The sequence below is a fragment of the Haliotis rufescens genome, unplaced genomic scaffold, assembly GCF_023055435.1.
Source record: "Haliotis rufescens isolate VD_foot unplaced genomic scaffold, xgHalRufe1.0.p SCAF_6, whole genome shotgun sequence".
In the NCBI taxonomy this organism is placed as follows: Eukaryota; Metazoa; Mollusca; class Gastropoda; order Lepetellida; family Haliotidae; genus Haliotis; species Haliotis rufescens.
The window spans coordinates 17740959-17761527 of NW_025964334.1; the positions used below are offsets into that span (position 1 = coordinate 17740959).

Genomic DNA, 20569 nt, shown 5'->3' on the forward strand with positions numbered 1-20569 from the left:
AGTATGGTTTTACGCCGCTTTTAGCAATATTCCAGCAATATCACGGCGCATATATTGTACCCATGTCGGGAATCGAACCTGGGTCTTCGGCGTGACGAGCGAACGCTTTAACCACTAGGCTACCCGACCGCCCCTCTACACGGACGAACCTAATATATTTATTGTCTAACTTGAAAATCGGAATCTTTAGGCACTGAAGGATTTTAGTGGTAGATGGTTTTGTGACGAAAGCAAACGGCGCTCAGTTTCATTATAATGATAGGCCGGCTCGCGTTAAAATATGAATAAATAAATAACCATTACATTCTATGAATGAACATGTAAAAACACATAAAGAATATTATCGATTCGTTTTAATGTTTAAATTTCATTTATCATCATAGATGTTTCTTGCATTCTTGCATGAAAGTCGAAAATGTTTTGGTGAAACACGTAAATATATATATATATACTAATAAAAAATAAAATAAAAAATTACCAATTTTGGTGCAAATAAAAATCTGACATAAACGTTCCCACAATGCAGGAAATAGCAAAACAAATTGAGATCATCTAAAAAAAAATAATTCTGGGGGAGCATGCCCCTCAACCCCCCTAGCGGATCTTCCGAAAATTACATTTTCTTACACTTAAAATTAGCCTAGTTGCGCCTCTGCACACAGCGTTTCATGCTTGATATCAATAAGAGTGTTTTCATATCAGTTGCGTCGGTATGTTCAGTTTGAGGTATCTGACCGTGCAGTAATGTTCTGTTACTTCTGTAAGTACATTCATACGAAAAACACACACTTTCGAAAACAGTGACTCGCAAAAATGCTTCGTGTGGCGTACGGATTTAGTGTCTCACCACCCGCCTCTTCACTTCGTGGGTAATCCTTGAAAAATCCATATATTCATAAATTTGACCGTTACTATGCCGAGAACACATAAGTAATCGCTGAAACGCACCATCACATTGTTTCCGCAAACTGTGTGTAAAACCAGTCCAATAAATCAGCCTTGACCTTCATACGATCACGCACATGTCACTGTTTACGATTGCGATCACACTGTGAATTCAACATCAAAACCTGGTGGTATCTGTGTGCCGTGTCACTCGAGGTCATGGATGCCAAGTACTCCCCGGTTAGCTAAATACAGGAACAGTTTATTGTGCAGGATGTTTAGAATATTAGAACTGCATATATATCTAATACGATTTGACAGCTGCGTGTATATTCCCTTATTTTGACGATTATATTATATCTCCTTATCAAAATAAAAGAAGTTAAGGACCACGCGACTCTTTCATGTTACTCTTTTTAATCTGTCATGACAGACTAACTATAGTAATATGAAATAATCGATGGTCTTTAATTAATTTTTAGTAGTATAATTGGATCTATATATGTTCTAATATATGATGATTTGTTGAACTGGGGAATGCCCGTATGTGCCTATGTGGCAGATGTTTAGAATTGCTGATTGTTTTATGCACGCCGACAGTACGTGTTTAAATGATTTTACGCTGTTTAAATGCAAATTTACAGATGAAATGGCCCTATAAATGAAATATGCATATTAACCTCAATCATACTCACTGTGCTATCATGCAGTACCTAAAAGACCCATGAAGATCGGGGTAGAATAAGTCTTCAGCAACCCATGCTTGCCATAAAAGGCGACTATGCTTGTCGTAAAAGGCGACTAACAGGATCGGGTGGTCAGTCTCGCTGACTTGGTTGATGCATGTCATCGATCCCAATTGCGTGGATCGATGCTCATGATGTCAATCACTGGATTGTCTGGTCCAGACTCGATTATTTACAGACCGCCGTCATATAGCTGGAATATTGCTGAGTGCGGCGTTAAACAACAAACAACAACAACAACAATACCTAAAATATGAATGCATTTCCATTGTACAGATTGAAAAAATAGTGTCTGTTTTTTAAGGGAAATGCCATATATTTTATTATGTCAATGACTTCATTTAGATTTTAAATGTCAGGGCCTCAATGTATGACTAAAGTTTACAGAATGTTTCAGTTGTCTGAAAACCATCACTCTAGGGTTGACAACTACAACTAATGTTCACATTTTAGTTTCATCTTTCTGCGTTAATTTCCCAGGAACATCCACGGAACCTGATTCCAGAGCTCTGTAGACTGTTCTACAACAATGGCTGGGCAACAGGCACAGGCGGCGGAATCAGCATTAAGCTGGGGTAACATTCACATATTTTTGTGGACTATATCTTTTGTGACATTTGCATTGTAGATTACATAAAAACTAAACACTTGTCATTCCATTCCATCAGCAATGAGAAAACATGGGGCAAAACATTTTCAGTACAGTTTTTGTTTCTTATGACCCACCTTACCCTTAATTCTCCCATGACTCCCATTTATGAGAAAAATAATTAAACACTGTTATGATTTGACCAACTGTTTCTGCCCCTGATTCCAATTTTTTAGACACACCATGCCAATCATAGTGTCAAGATTTGAAGGGGATGCTTGCCATGGTCACTCAGAACAAACGCTGATCATGTGTACGTGCAGGTGGATTTGCAAATGACAGGAAACTACAGTAACTGTATTTGACGTAATAAGCACCCCGCTCTAATAAGCGCCCATGGTGATATTTGCTAATATATTGGCTAGTGAACAATCCCAATTAGCACCCCTTCCAATTGATCAATGTACACAAGACTTATTTATTCGTGTATAATACACACTCATGTGTTATATGCACCATTAATTACGGGCAATTAAATTCTGGAAAAGTATATCTGTCTTGTAGAATATCTTTTGGAACTTCTCAGGCTGTCAGCATAAACCACGAAATTTATGATCTTTCAACTTTTTCATCAAAATTATATTCAAATAGAGACCCATGACGATCGGGGATAGAATAGGTCTTCAGTAACCCATGCTTACCATAAAAGGCGACTATGCTTGTCGTAAGAGGCGGCTAACGGGATCAGGTGGTCAGGCTCGCTGACTTGGTTGATGCATCTCACTGTATCCCAATTGTTGTCTAGCTTGAATATTGCTGAGAGCGGCGTTAAACAACAAACAAACAAACATTCTCAAAGATGACTGCACATGGTTAATCATTATCCTAATCATTTTTCTTCCATAGATCATGCGTATCCTTGTTTCATTTCTTAAGTGTGTTATGTTATGGTTATTTTTGCACATTAAAAATCCTACATGTACAAGTTAACATATCATGTACACATATTGAAGATGTTCATGATACTATTTGAATCATTTTGTGTGTCTGCTATTTAACGTTTAATTATCGTGTTGGTGTATGAGACACATTTTCACTCAGTGTATTTAAGTTTAATCGATGGACATTTTCTGCTTCCAGTGAGGAGATCTACATTGCTCCATCAGGGGTACAGAAGGAAAGGATTCAGGTAGGACGGATATTTCTGTGGTAGACAGTATTTCTGTGGTACAAATATTTCTGTGGTACCAACATATCTGTATTACAAATATTTCTGTGATACAAATATTTCAGTGGTACAATTTCAGTGGTACAAATATTTCAAATGGTATTAATATTTCAGTGGTACAAATATTTCAGTGGTACAAATATTTCTGTGATACAAATATTTCAGTGGTACAAATATTTCAAATGGTATTAATATTTCAGTGGTACAAATATTTCAAGGGCACAAATATTTCAGTGGTGCAAACATTTCAGTGGTACAAACATTTCAATGGTACAAACATTGCAAGGGTACAAATATTTCAGTGCTGCAAACATTTCAGTGGTACAAACATTTCAGTGGCACAAACATTTCAGTGGTACAAATATTTCAGTGGTACAAATATTATGGCTCACATGCCATGATAATACTGAAAAACTGTTCAAAGCGAAGATGAACCAAACTCGATGATCATTTGAAGAAATTCTTGAAGCAGTTGCTTCTTTCATTTCAATAAAGAGTGAAATATTCCACAATAGACAACAGACAATATGTTTTAGAGATAATTCCTAAATGACAGTGTGGTTCATTTCCGGAGCATAGCTCATAAACCGTTCAATATTTCTTCACGAAACTGTTTTAACACATCAAGCATGGTCCGAACTGGTGCCTTTTGCTAGAATCTTGTTACTTTTTAGACTGTGCATTTCCAAGGCAACAAGTTGGACTTAAGTTGGTTAAAATTGGGGGCTCATTTTGTGGAGCATAACTCATAAGCCATTCAATATTTCTTTATAAGTACATCAGACATCAGACATCAGACATCGGACATCAGACATCATACAGCCCTGTTTGGATTCTCTGTTACATTAGGCCACAAGCAACTTACACTTGTTTTACACTTCAAGAACAGATACAAAATTGTTTTTTTGTTTTTTTGTTATATCTTTTTCTTCTTAGGCTAAAAATAATAAAAGTCTTGGTTCTCAGGCACTGCCCGCATCATCATAAAGTCTGCTGCACGTTTCGCTTTTATTTCCATTTTTGAACAAATAAAAAATCCTAATCGTTAAAAACAATGTGAGCTAGTATAGTTACTTCCCTTTACATGTGAACTGCTTTACTGTGCATCTTCTGTTTGTATGCTTGTTTATGTAGGGAGGCCCTATCCCAGGTTGATGGTACACAATTGTTTATTTGGTTACATACTTGGGCTTAGACAAGTCCAAATTTACTACCCGGGTACCCACCCCCTATTAACCGACCCTACCCTGGTACCCACTATAGGTCTCAGGAGATGTGTCAAAATGTCCAATTGGGAACATTTTTAGCATAGCCCTGGCAAAACGTATTTAGACACATGTATTAAACAATCTGGTCATTCATACACTGAAGTTGAATTAAGTTATAACTTTATTCAACCATATGAAAAATCTGAAGGAATGGGTGCATAGTCATTAGTGACTTGTAGTGTAACCATAGAGTTCTAGATCGTTTTTGTCAAACAATATATCACGTGACTAACCACGGGTCCGGGTAGTCCTGTGGGTACCCGGGTCCTACTCAGTACCCACCTGACCCGAGTACCCGAGTTACCCGTCCCAGCCCTATTACATACTAGTTTGAACAAACAAACAAACAAACAAACACTCTATGTTCAAAAGTCATCGCCTGAGAACCAATTCATTTTTTTTAAGCGTAACCAACCAGATTTTTTGTACACACAACTTTGTAGATGAAGAAATCAGGCCTTGATGTCAGCTGGTTCACATACTGGTGGGGCGGTCGGGTAGCCTAGTGGTTAAAGCGTTCGCTCGTCACGCCGAAGACCCAGGTTCGAATCACGACATGGGTACAATGTGTGAAGCCCATTTCTGGTGTCCCCCGCCGTGATATTGCTGGAATATTGCTAAGATCGGCGTAAAACCAAACTCACTCATCACATACTGGTAGTAACATGCAACAGTGTACTCATGGACCCGTTACATCACGCTCTCTTCCAGCCAGACGACCTATTCGTCCAGACGATCGACAATAAGGATATCACAGAACCGCCGCCCAGTAAGAAACTCAAGAAGAGCCAGTGCACACCTCTCTTCATGAATGCCTACACGATGAGAAGTAGGTCCTGGATGTGTGCCTACACCAACTGATGGTGACTTTTACTAAACCCAGATTGTGTTTAAGATAGTAATTTGGACACAGGAAACATGAGGCATGTGACATTGATTGTCTGTTGCCATGATGATGTCCTAGCTATTGTCCTGAATGTCCAAGATATTGCTTTGAATGCCCAAGATATTGTCCTGAATGTCCTAGCTATTGTCCACTATTGCCCTAAATGTCCTGGCTATTGTCCTGAATGTCCTGGCTATTGTCCTGAATGTCCTCACTATTGCCCTGAATGTCCTCGCTATTGCCCTGAATGTCCTAGCTATTGTCCTGAATGTCCTGGCTATTGTCCTGAATGTCCTCACTATTGCCCTGAATGTCCTCGCTATTGCCCTGAATGTCCTCACTATTGCCCTGAATGTCCTAGCTATTGTCCTGAATGTCCTGGCTATTGTCCTGAATGTCCTAGCTATTGTCCTGAATGTCCTGGCTATTGTCCTGAATGTCCTCACTATTGCCCTGAATGTCCTCGCTATTGCCCTGAATGTCCTAGCTATTGTCCTGAATGTCCTCACTATTGCCCTGAATGTCCTCACTATTGCCCTGAATGTCCTGGCTATTGCCCTGAATATCCTTGCCATCGCCTGTGACAGATGCAGGTGCAGTGATACACAGCCACTCGAAGCATGCTGTCATGGCAACGCTGATGTTTCCCGAGAAGGAGTTCAGGATCTCTCACCTAGAGATGATCAAGGGCATCAAGAAAGACAGCTCTGGTGAGTGAGACTCTGCACCATCAACATTGCTCTACACACAGTAAATCTGACAACAAACAAATAGCGGTATGGTGCACGACAGCATGTGAAGCAGGGACCACTGTAGGCATAATACTGACGTGATTGTTGATGTTAGCAGGGACCATTGTAGGCATAGTACTGACGTGATTGTTGATGTAAGCAGGGACCATTGTAGGCATAATACTGATGTGATTGTTGATGTAAGCAGGGACCATTGTAGGCATAATACTGACGTGATTGTTGATGTTAGCAGGGACCATTGTAGGCATAGTACTGACGTGATTGTTGATGTAAGCAGGGACCATTGTAGGCATAATACTGACGTGATTGTTGATGTTAGCAGGGACCATTGTAGGCATAGTACTGACGTGATTGTTGATGTAAGCAGGGACCATTGTAGGCATAATACTGATGTGATTGTTGATGTAAGCAGGGACCATTGTAGGCATAATACTGACGTGATTGTTGATGTTAGCAGGGACCATTGTAGGCATAATACTGACGTGATTGTTGATGTAAGCAGGGACCATTGTAGGCATAATACTGACGTGATTGTTGATGTTAGCAGGGACCATTGTAGGCATAATACTGACGTGATTGTTGATGTTAGCAGGGATCATTGTAGGCATAATACTGACGTGATTGTTGATGTTAGCAGGGATCATTGTAGGCATAATACTGACGTGATTGTTGATGTAAGCAGGGACCATTGTAGGCATAATACTGATGTGATTGTTGATGTTAGCAGGGATCATTGTAGGCATAATACTGACGTGATTGTTGATGTAAGCAGGGACCATTGTAGGCATAATACTGACGTGATTGTTGATGTTAGCAGGGATCATTGTAGGCATAATACTGACGTGATTGTTGATGTAAGCAGGGACCATTGTAGGCATAATACTGACGTGATTGTTGATGTTAGCAGGGATCATTGTAGGCATAATACTGACGTGATTGTTGATGTAAGCAGGGACCATTGTAGGCATAATACTGATGTGATTGTTGATGTAAGCAGGGACCATTGTAGGCATAATACTGATGTGATTGTTGATGTAAGCAGGGACCATTGTAGGCATAATACTGATGTGATTGTTGATGTAAGCAGGGACCATTGTAGGCATAATACTGATGTGATTGTTGATGTAAGCAGGGACCATTGTAGGCATAATACTGACGTGATTGTTGATGTTAGCAGGGATCATTGTAGGCATAATACTGACGTGATTGTTGATGTAAGCAGGGACCATTGTAGGCATAATACTGATGTGATTGTTGATGTAAGCAGGGACCATTGTAGGCATAATACTGATGTGATTGTTGATGTAAGCAGGGACCATTGTAGGCATAATACTGATGTGATTGTTGATGTAAGCAGGGACCATTGTAGGCATAATACTGATGTGATTGTTGATGTAAGCAGGGACCATTGTAGGCATAATACTGATGTGATTGTTGATGTAAGCAGGGACCATTGTAGGCATAATACTGACGTGATTGTTGATGTTAGCAGGGATCATTGTAGGCATAATACTGATGTGATTGTTGATGTAAGCAGGGACCATTGTAGGCATAATACTGATGTGATTGTTGATGTAAGCAGGGACCATTGTAGGCATAATACTGATGTGATTGTTGATGTAAGCAGGGACCATTGTAGGCATAATACTGATGTGATTGTTGATGTAAGCAGGGACCATTGTAGGCATAATACTGATGTGATTGTTGATGTAAGCAGGGACCATTGTAGGCATAATACTGATGTGATTGTTGATGTAAGCAGGGACCATTGTAGGCATAATACTGACGTGATTGTTGATGTTAGCAGGGATCATTGTAGGCATAATACTGATGTGATTGTTGATGTAAGCAGGGACCATTGTAGGCATAATACTGATGTGATTGTTGATGTAAGCAGGGACCATTGTAGGCATAATACTGATGTGATTGTTGATGTAAGCAGGGACCATTGTAGGCATAATACTGATGTGATTGTTGATGTAAGCAGGGACCATTGTAGGCATAATACTGATGTGATTGTTGATGTAAGCAGGGACCATTGTAGGCATAATACTGATGTGATTGTTGATGTAAGCAGGGACCATTGTAGGCATAATACTGATGTGATTGTTGATGTAAGCAGGGACCATTGTAGGCATAATACTGATGTGATTGTTGATGTAAGCAGGGACCATTGTAGGCATAATACTGATGTGATTGTTGATGTAAGCAGGGACCATTGTAGGCATAATACTGATGTGATTGTTGATGTAAGCAGGGACCATTGTAGGCATAATACTGATGTGATTGTTGATGTAAGCAGGGACCATTGTAGGCATAATACTGATGTGATTGTTGATGTAAGCAGGGACCATTGTAGGCATAATACTGACGTGATTGTTGATGTTAGCAGGGACCACTGTAGGCATAATACTGACGTGATTGTTGATGTTAGCAGGGACCACTGTAGGCATAATACTGACGTGATTGTTGATGTTAGCAGGGACCATTGTAGGCATAATACTGAAGTGATTGTTGATGTTAGCAGGGACCACTGTAGGCAAAATACTGACATGATTGTTAATGTTAGCAGGGACCATTGTAGGCATAGTACTGACGTGATTGTTGATGTTAGCAGGGACCAAAGTACTGACGTTATTGTTGATGTTAGCAGGGATCGTTGTAGGCACAGTACTGACGTGATTGTTGATGTTAGCAGGGATCATTGTAGGCATAATACTGACGTGATTGTTGATGTTAGCAGGGACCACTGTAGGCATAATACTGACGTGATTGTTGATGTTAGCAGGGATCATTGTAGGCATAGTACTGACATGATTGTTGATGTTAGCAGGGATCATTGTAGTCATAGTATTGAGGTGATTGTTGATGTTAGCAGGGATCATTGTAAGCATAATACTGAGGTGATTGTTGATGTTAGCAGGGATCATTGTAGGCATAGTACTGAGGTGATTGATGATGTCAGCAGGGATCATTGTAGGCTGTACTGACGTGATTGTTGATGTTAGCAGGGATCATTGTAGGCTGTACTGACGTGATTGTTGATGTTAGCAGGGATCATTGTAGGCATAGTACTGAGGTGATTGTTGATGTCAGCAGGGATCATTGTAGGCTGTACTGACGTGATTGTTGATGTTAGCAGGGATCATTGTAGGCATAGTACTGAGGTGATTGTTGATGTCAGCAGGGATCATTGTAGGCTGTACTGACGTGATTGTTGATGTTAGCAGGGATCATTGTAGGCATAGTACTGAGGTGATTGTTGATGTTAGCAGGGATCATTGTAGGCTGTACTGACGTGATTGTTGATGTTAGCAGGGATCATTGTAGGCATAATACTGACGTGATTGTTGATGTCAGCAGGGATCATTGTAGGCATAGTACTAACGTGACTGTTGATGTTAGCAGAGATCATTGTAGGCATAATACTGAGGTGATTGTTGATGTTAGCAGGGACCATTGTAGGCATAATACTGAGGTGATTGTTGATGTTAGCAGGGATCATTGTAGGCATAATACTGAGGTGATTGTTGATGTTAGCAGGGATCATTGTAGGCATAATACCTGATATGACTTATTTGAGTCTGTGACCAGTCATTATCTCATGTGTCTGTTCCCTGTCGTTATCGCATGTGTCTATGACCTGTCATTATCTCATGTGTCTATGACCTGTCATCATCTCATGTGTCTGTTCCCTGTCATTATCTCATGTGTCTGTGACCAGTCATTATCTCATGTGTCTGTTCCCTGTCATCATCTCATGTGTCTACCACCTGTCATCATCTAATGTGTCTATGACCAGTCATTATCTCATGTGTCTGTTCCCTGTCGTTATCGCATGTGTCTATGACCTGTCATTGTCTCATGTGTCTGTGACCAGTCATTATGTCATGTGTCTGTTCCCTGTCGTTATCTCATGTGTCTATGACCTGTCATTATCTCATGTGTCTATGACCTGTCATCATCTCATGTGTCTGTTCCCTGTCATTATCTCATGTGTCTGTGACCAGTCATTATCTCATGTGTCTGTTCCCTGTCATCATCTCATGTGTCTACCACCTGTCATCATCTAATGTGTCTATGACCAGTCATTATCTCATGTGTCTGTGCCCAGTCGTTATCTCATGTGTCTATGACCAGTCATTATCTCATGTGTCTGTTCCCTGTCATTATCTCATATGTCTGTGCCCAGTCGTTATCTCATGTGTCTATGACCTGTCATCATCTCATATGTCTGTTCCCTGTCGTTATCTCATGTGTCTATGACCTGTCATTATCTCATGTGTCTATGACCTGTCATCATCTCATGTGTCTGTTCCCTGTCATTATCTCATGTGTCTGTGACCAGTCATTATCTCATGTGTCTGTTCCCTGTCATCATCTCATGTGTCTACCACCTGTCATCATCTAATGTGTCTATGACCAGTCATTATCTCATGTGTCTGTGCCCAGTCGTTATCTCATGTGTCTATGACCAGTCATTATCTTTTGTGTCTGTTCCCTGTCATTATCTCATGTGTCTGTGCCCAGTCGTTATCTCATGTGTCTATGACCTGTCATTATCTCATGTGTCTATGACCTGTCATCATCTCATGTGTCTGTTCCCTGTCATTATCTCATGTGTCTGTGCCCTGTCATTATCTCATGTGTCTGTTCCCTGTCATCATCTCATGTGTCTACCACCTGTCATCATCTAATGTGTCTATGACCAGTCATTATCTCATGTGTCTGTGCCCAGTCGTTATCTCATGTGTCTATGACCAGTCATCATCTCATGTGTCTGTTCCCTGTCATTATCTCATGTGTCTGTGCCCAGTCGTTATCTCATGTGTCTATGACCTGTCATCATCTCATGTGTCTGTTCCCTGTCATTATCTCATGTGTCTGTGACCATTCATTATCTCATGTGTCTGTTCCCTGTCATCATCTCATGTGTCTACCACCTGTCATCATCTAATGTGTCTATGACCAGTCATTATCTCATGTGTCTGTGCCCAGTCGTTATCTCATGTGTCTATGACCAGTCATTATCTCATGTGTCTGTGCCCTGTCGTTATCTCATATGTCTGTGCCCTGTCATTATCTCATGTGTCTGTGCCCTGTCATTATCTCATGTGTCTGTGCCCTGTCATTATCTCATGTGTCTGTTCCCTGTCATCATCTCATGTGTCTACCACCTGTCATCATCTAATGTGTCTATGACCAGTCATTATCTCATGTGTCTGTGCCCAGTCGTTATCTCATGTGTCTTTGACCTGTCATTATCTCATGTGTCTATGCCCTGTCATTATCTCATGTGTCTATGACCTGTCATTATCTCATGTGTCTGTGCCCTGTCATTATCTCCTGTGTCTGTTCCCTGTCATTATCTCATGTGTCTATGACCTGTCATTATCCCCTTTGTCTATGACCTGTCATTATATCATGTGTCTTTGACCTGTCATTATCTCATGTGTCTATGACCTGTCATTATCTCATGTGTCTGTGCCCTGTCATTATCTCATGTGTCTATGACCTGTCATTATCTCATGTGTCTATGACCTGTCATTATCTCATGTGTCTATGACTAGTCATTATCTCATGTGTCTATGACCTGTCATTATCTCATGTGTCTATGACCTGTCATTATCTCATGTGTCTGTGCCCTGTCATTATCTCATGTGTCTGTGCCCAGTCGTTATCTCATGTGTCTATGACCAGTCATTATCTCATGTGTCTGTTCCCTGTCATTATCTCATATGTCTGTGCCCAGTCGTTATCTCATGTGTCTATGACCTGTCATCATCTCAAATGTCTGTTCCCTGTCGTTATCTCATGTTTCTATGACCTGTCATTATCTCATGTGTCTATGCCCTGTCATTATCTCATGTGTCTATGACCTGTCATTATCTCATGTGTCTGTGCCCTGTCATTATCTCATGTGTCTGTGCCCAGTCGTTATCTCATGTGTCTATGACCAGTCATTATCTCATGTGTCTGTTCCCTGTCATTATCTCATATGTCTGTGCCCAGTCGTTATCTCATGTGTCTATGACCTGTCATCATCTCAAATGTCTGTTCCCTGTCGTTATCTCATGTTTCTATGACCTGTCATCATCTCATGTGTCTGTTCCCTGTCATTATCTCATGTGTCTGTGACCAGTCATTATCTCATGTGTCTGTTCCCTGTCATCATCTCATGTGTCTACCACCTGTCATCATCTAATGTGTCTATGATCAGTCATTATCTCATGTGTCTGTGCCCAGTCGTTATCTCATGTGTCTATGACCAGTCATTATCTCATGTGTCTGTTCCCTGTCATTATCTCATGTGTCTGTGCCCAGTCGTTATCTCATGTGTCTATGACCTGTCATTATCTCATGTGTCTATGACCTGTCATCATCTCATGTGTCTGTTCCCTGTCATTATCTCATGTGTCTGTGACCAGTCATTATCTCATGTGTCTGTTCCCTGTCATCATCTCATGTGTCTACCACCTGTCATCATCTAATGTGTCTATGACCAGTCATTATCTCATGTGTCTGTGCCCAGTCGTTATCTCATGTGTCTATGACCAGTCATTATCTCATGTGTCTGTTCCCTGTCATTATCTCATGTGTCTGTGCCCAGTCGTTATCTCATGTGTCTATGACCTGTCATCATCTCATGTGTCTGTTCCCTGTCATTATCTCATGTGTCTGTGACCATTCATTATCTCATGTGTCTGTTCCCTGTCATCATCTCATGTGTCTACCACCTGTCATCATCTAATGTGTCTATGACCAGTCATTATCTCATGTGTCTGTGCCCAGTCGTTATCTCATGTGTCTATGACCAGTCATTATCTCATGTGTCTGTGCCCTGTCGTTATCTCATATGTCTGTGCCCTGTCATTATCTCATGTGTCTGTGCCCTGTCATTATCTCATGTGTCTGTTCCCTGTCATTATCTCATGTGTCTGTTCCCTGTCATCATCTCATGTGTCTACCACCTGTCATCATCTAATGTGTCTATGACCAGTCATTATCTCATGTGTCTGTGCCCAGTCGTTATCTCATGTGTCTTTGACCTGTCATTATCTCATGTGTCTTTGACCTGTCATTATCTCATGTGTCTATGCCCTGTCATTATCTCATGTGTCTATGACCTGTCATTATCTCATGTGTCTGTGCCCTGTCATTATCTCCTGTGTCTATGACCTGTCATTATCTCATGTGTCTATGACCTGTCATTATCCCCTTTGTCTATGACCTGTCATTATATCATGTGTCTTTGACCTGTCATTATCTCATGTGTCTATGACCTGTCATTATCTCATGTGTCTGTGCCCTGTCATTATCTCATGTGTCTATGACCTGTCATTATCTCATGTGTCTATGACCTGTCATTATCTCATGTGTCTATGACTAGTCATTATCTCATGTGTCTATGACCTGTCATTATCTCATGTGTCTATGACCTGTCATTATCTCATGTGTCTGTGCCCTGTCATTATCTCATGTGTCTGTGCCCAGTCGTTATCTCATGTGTGTATGACCTGTCATCATCTCATGTGTCTATGACCTGTCATTATCTCATGTGTCTATGACCTGTCATTATCTCATGTGTCTGTGACCTGTCATTATCTCATGTGTCTGTGCCCTGTCATTGTCTCATGTGTCTGTGCCCAGTCGTTATCTCATGTGTCTATGACCTGTCATCATCTCATGTGTCTGTGCCCTGTCATCTCATTTGTCTATGACCTGTCATTATCTCATGTGTCTGTTCCGTCGTTATCTCAAGTGTCTATGACCTGTCATTATCTCATGTGTCTGTGCCCAGTCGTTATCTCATGTGTCTATGACCTTTCCTCATCTCATGTGTCAGTGCCCTGTGATCATCTCATGTCTTTATCACCTGTCATTATCTCATGTGTCTGTGCCCTGTCATCATCTCATGTGTCTGTGCCCAGTCGTTATCTCATGTGTCTATGACCTGTCATTGCCTCATGTGTCTGTGCCCTGTCATTATCTCATGTGTCTACCACCTGTCATCATCTAATGTGTCTATGACCTGTCATTATCTCATGTGTCTGTGCCCTGTCATTATCTCATGTGTCTGTGCTCTGTCGTTATCTCATGTGTCTGTGACCTGTCATTATCTCATGTGTCTGTGCCCTGTCGTTATCTCATATGTCTGTGCCCTGTCATTATCTCATGTGTCTGTGCCCTGTCATTATCTCATGTGTCTGTGCCCTGTCATTATGTCAAGTGTCTGTGCCCTGTCATTATCTCATGTGTCTGTGCCCCGTCATTATCTCATGTGTCTGTGCCCTGTCATTATCTCATGTGTCTGTGCCCTGTCATTATCTCATGTGTCTGTGCCCTGTCATTATCTCATGTGTCTTTGACCTGTCATTATCTCATGTGTCTGTGCCCCGTCATTATCTCATGTGTCTGTGCCCTGTCATTATCTCATGTGTCTGTGCCCCGTCATTATCTCATGTGTCTGTGCCCTGTCATTATCTCATGTGTCTGTGCCCTGTCGTTATCTCATGTGTCTGTGCCCTGTCGTTATCTCATGTGTCTGTGCCCTGTCGTTATCTGATGTGTCTGTGCCCTGTCGTTATCTCATATGTCTGTGCCCTGTCGTTATTTCATGTGTCTGTGCCCTGTCATTATCTCATGTGTCAGTTCCCTGTCGTTATCTCATGTGTCTGTGCCCTGTCGTTATCTCAGGTGGGTACTACAAGTACAATGAGGAGCTGGTTGTCCCGATCGTGGAGAACACCCCAGAGGAGAAGGATCTGAAGGTACTGTCACTGATCAAGTCGGTGCAGTGGGGAACGGCCATTGGGTATTCTGGGAATTACCCCTCAAATGTTTGTTTGCTGGACACCTAGGATGTCCTGACGTGCAGTGGGGGAACGGCCATTGGGTATTCTGGGAATTACCCCTCAAATGTTTGTTTGCTGGACACAGTGGATGTCCTGACGTGCAGTGGGGGAACGGCCATTGGGTATTCTGGGAAATACCCCTCAAATGTTTATGTTTGGTTGACACAGGGGATGTCCTGACCTGCATTTGGGGAACGGCCATTGGGTATTCTGGGAAATACCTCTCAAATGTTTAGGTTTCCTGGACACAGCGGATGTCCTGACGTGCAGTGGGGTAACGGCCATTGGTTATTCTGGGAATTACCCCTCAAATGTTTGTTTGCTGGACACAGTGGATGTCCTGAAAAAAGTGTGTTGAAGAGAAATGTTTGGCTCCTCTGAAAAATATGGTACATTTGTATGTCTTGTAGCTGTGTCTGAAGAACATTCTGATTCTAACAAACTCCCGCTCCCTCCCTCCCTCCCCCAGACAGGTGTCGTTTCCAGAGCAGAACTAAAACACTATTCAACTTTTTTCATCCACACTTGGTATATGTATTAATGAAGGGCTGAAGTGGTGCCTTTTAGGAATTTTAAGAAAAATTAATTATTCCTGTTTCCAAGGCAACATGTTTGACCTTATCTCTAACTAATAGGAACTCTTTCTTGAAACTGTGCACACACACAAAGACCAAGTGCTGCCTTTCGCTGTTCTTGGATTTTTGGAATTGATATTTTTTCTGTGTCCATGGCAACAAGTTTGTTTTGACTCTGTTGATAGTGGTGTGTAGCTGCAAAGTTCTGAAACCCAATTCCATGATTTTGTTTTGATAGCACAATAACTACTCTTGTATATGGGCAGACAAATTGCAGAGAAATTCTCTCATCAAGTTGGACTTAAAGTAACAGTCAGATGATTTGTTCTTTTGAATTTGTGAGGCCTGGGGGGATTTGTCATCTTCTGATGACTCTTGCTCATAAATGGTCAGCCTCTTAGATAGAAGCTTGTGCCTGTTGGGGATGGGGAAGGGACTTGTCTATTCCATCAAGGAGCATTGTGAGTGCTGTAAACATCTTTTCTGACATTATGAAATATGCTTCATTTCACATCTACAGAACATGAACCAGTTGGATCTTTGAAAGGCATTTAGAAGTGATGCACATAAGGCAGAGAATATATGGATGTCAACTCCTTTATAATGGACCCATGATGATTCCGGGGTAGAATAGGTCTTCAGCAACCCATGCTTGCCGTAAAAGGTGACTATGCTTGTTGTAAAAGGCAACTAAGGGGATCGGGTGGTCAGGCTCGCTGACTTGGTTGATGCATGTCATTGCTCCCAATTGCGTGGATCGATGCTCATGATATTAATCACTGGATTGTCTGGTCCAGACTCAATTATTTACAGACCACCGTCATATAAATGGAATATTGCTGAGTGCGGCGTTAAACAACAACCCAACCAACCAACGAACCAACCAACCTTTATTATGAGGAACACAACATTTCGGAGTATATGCTTACTCCTTCATCAGGTGAATGAATGCCTTACTTACTTACTTTGGAGATTTAACGTGCGCTTTCCGACTGATGCGTATTTCGCACACGGGCCCGGCCAGGCCATTTAATGTGTTTCCGAAAGGGGCGAAAGTGGTCTGTGCAACCCAAGAGGGGGCTTTAGGGGTTGCTTATATAGAATTTGGGAATCTTGAGATTTGGAATAGATGCCGATGGGGTTGGGGAGGAGAACTAAGGGAGCTGGGTATGGTGGATGTTTGTTTGTTTATGTGATTTTGATTTGGTAGGTTATTGTGTTTTTAGATGCATTTTATTAGTTCCGTTTTGATTAAGAATACGCCTAAGGCCTTGAAGTTTTCTAGTTTATTTTGTGGGTTTAGTTTTGCTTCTAGAGTGAGAGGCTTGTTTAGATTGAGGGTGGTTTGTAATACGGTTTCGATGTGCTGAATGAATGCCATGAGGCAGAGAGCATATATGTGTACATGTAAGGACAGCAAAAATAATAAGATGACAAATGTAGGAAAATAACAAAGGGTAGAAACTAACAAGGAAAGCCAACAGATGATTGGCGCTGTAAGGTGATTTACAATAGACAATGGAAGCCAACACTTTACAGTTATATCGCTGATAGTATGGAAGCCAGTACTTAAGTTATCATAGATAAGTAATAGGTAATGGACACTGGACAAACGGGAAGCCGGGGGTAATTAGCACAGATAGGTGAAAGAATGGACATAGCAAAGGGTAAATAGAAGCCAGCTAGGTAATTAGCCCCGACAAAGATCAAAGCAATAAGTCCCAAGTACTAGGCAGATAGGTTCCCTGGTCATGATTCATGGCTGGCTGGTGTCTCCTGATGTCAATGGCTTCTTGTAGTTTCCTTTGTCGCCAGTTGTGGATGTTGGTAGACACATGATGAAGGAGTAAGTATATACTGTATACACCAAAACGTTGTGTTCCTCTTAATAAAGAAGTTGACATCCATATATTCTCTTCCTTATGAACCAATTGGATCATTTTCTTGATACAAGACTATTTGTGAATGAGTTTATATGTAGCAGTGCTTTCCCCACCAGGATGCCATGGCACGAGCAATGGAAGACTATCCTGACACATGTGCCGTGCTCGTCAGACGACACGGGTTCTACGTCTGGGGAGAGACATGGCAGAAGGCTAAAGCCATGTAAGTCTTGATGGAGTCACGCCGACTGTAGTCATAGTGCCATGTATTCCAGATCCCAGGTAGTAGGATGACAGCTGATAAACTGTAAACACAGGACATGCTCATGTGCAGTACTTGTAAAGTCTGTGGGCAGGTTTCACTTTGTTGATTGGACCGCCTCCATGGTCTAGTGGTAGAGCGCCGCCCGGAGAGCAGAAGGTCCGGGGTTCGATCCCCGACCGCGTCATACCTAAAGACGTTAAAAGATGGTACTTGTTGTAACCCTGTCTGGCGCTCGGCATTAAGGGGCTAAACCAAGGACTGGTCGGCTCGGAGTCAGTATACTGTGTCTGAGTGGGGTATTCATGTTAAACTGCAACACGGTATCTCAGTGAGCTAGCACTATAAATCGGCATCAGTCCGGACTAGTACAAGCAGCCACACAAACACACACACGTACATGCACGTCGCTATATAAGTGCAATAATCTTGGACGCGACGTTAAACCCCATGTCACCTCACCTCACATTTGTTGATTGCCAACAGTAAACGTGTAAACGTGTCCTGTAGACCGTGTATGTGGTGTACAGTTTTCTGTGTTGTATCTGGAATAGAGCAGTATTGTTGCTGTGGTATAGTTCTGATGTTGATGAATAATGGCTGTGATATACAGTAAGCTATGTTTATAACGGATACAACAAACTGGTCTTTTTGATTCCGGACATTTGATGTATATACGTTGCATTTATGTTCATAACGAACTATGGTTATAAAGAACTAAAATTAGCTGTCCCTTTGAGTTCGTTATAACCGTAGTTTACTGTACAGTAAACAATGGTTATAAGGGACTCAAAGGGACCACCAATTTTAGTTTGTTATAACCCATGAGCATGTATTTAGCATATTAACAGTAAATGGCTGGGACCGAAAAAACAGTTTGTTATAGCCGTCAGTTCGTTATGAGCGTGTTCGTCATAAACATAGTTTACTGTAGTTGTGGTGTAGCAGTATTGGTGCTGTGATAAAGAGATTATCACGCGAGTGTGTTTGGGGATGGTAAATAAGCTGCATTAGGAATAAACAATGTATTTAGCAAGTCTTTGCTAAATACATAGTGTTAAATCCAAATACACGGTATTTACCATCCCCAAACACACTTGCGTGATAACCTCTTTATCATACGATGTCATTCTTCAATTCTGTGCTCAAATCTCTTCCTGTCTCTCACAAACCTAAACGTTGGGTGTTTTCCTGGAATATGTGCATTACCAGCGTTGTATTTATTACGTCAGAATGTAAGTGATGTGTCACTCGGACAGTGACAGTAGCTAATGTAGTTCCAACTGAACCCTGTTTCTTATACAGTATATTAGACTATTCTTTTGATAATGTTAGCAATTATCCCAGTACTTTCTCCATATTCCCACTGGTTAAGCGTGACTCGATTGCTGAATGACAAGGGCGATGCCATGTTTGTATATAAACACTGAAAGTAGTCCCTTCTTGACCTTTGATATTTGCACCTCTATCTGCATAAGACCCCAACGAATATCGTTTTTATCTGTTGGCTTTATCCTACCAGGAAACCTACCATTATATGATTTATAGTTGTATTGTAGCTGTGATATAGTTGTATTATGGCTGTGATATAGTTGTATTAGAGCTGTATTGTTGCTGTTATATAGTTGTGGTGTTGCTGTCTTTAAGCTGTGTTGTTGCTCTCATTTATCTGTGATGTTGCTGTGATAGTCCACACTAGTCCACATAAAGCCCGTCCTTCTCATACCACATTTCTCCTGTACAGGTGCGAGTGTTACGACTACCTGTTTGAGGTGGGAGTGCAGATGAAGCAGCTCGGACTCGACCCCACTGCTGTCCCTAAACCCCCTAAGGGAGGATATGTCTCGGAGACGTCGTGATCTCCTTGTTGTCATATTGTTGTTTTTAAGGATTTTACATCACATTATAGTATTCTGTTATTGTACAGTAGAGCTTACAGGAAATTTCAAAACCAAAAACCCTGACCTGAAGCTGGTATCCTTTTGGGACAGGAAGTCATTAATAGGTAATAATTTATTCATAATTAATAGGTATCGGTTATAAAAAATTGCAATCAGTCATTTATATTCCCATGTCAAAATTGGTTTATTTGGTGTATATATCAACTTTTAATTATAATATTTGATCTCATTTAATGTCATAATTTTGTGACATTTTCTATTTCTGTCTGAGAAGTATTACCAGACAGTATTGTGAAGACAGTTTGTCGCCTGTCCTGTGTCCGATGTCAGCCTGCCAGATATACACTGCCACTTTATCAACTTCTTCTACCACTGTTGCTTTAGCCCATGATCTCCATGGCTTCCATCTCATCGTTCATCTCATTACGTGTGTAGTGCTTGCTGCTTTACAGGGAGAACTCCAGTTTCCCCCCTAATATTGGTCATATTTTGATACCTGGGCCATTTGGGGCGGTCGGGTGGCCTAGTGGTTAAAGCGTTCGCTTGTCACACCAAAGATCCGGGGTTTGATTCCTGACGTGGGTACAATGTGTGAATCCCATTTCTGGTGTCCCCCGCAGTGATATTGCTGGAATATTGCTAAAAGCAGCATAAAACCAAACTCACTCACTTATGTCATTTGGTAAAAAAAATATGTCAATTATATTTTGAAGTCCAGGGCCCACTTGCACAAAGCGAT

General features: G+C 41.3%; 1 protein-coding gene across 1 annotated transcript; it reads left to right on the forward strand.

Moving 5' to 3' along the window:
- Positions 1-1004: 1004 nt before the first annotated feature.
- Positions 1005-20449, forward strand: LOC124140558 (methylthioribulose-1-phosphate dehydratase-like). The gene is made up of 8 exons (XM_048386431.1): positions 1005-1125; positions 2112-2206; positions 3361-3409; positions 5428-5545; positions 6190-6312; positions 15052-15125; positions 17784-17890; positions 19674-20449. The coding sequence occupies exons 1-8, from the start codon at positions 1105-1107 to the stop codon at positions 19786-19788; spliced, it is 702 nt and encodes a 233-aa protein (XP_048242388.1). The 5' UTR covers positions 1005-1104; the 3' UTR covers positions 19789-20449.
- The last annotated feature ends 120 nt before the right edge of the window (positions 20450-20569 follow it).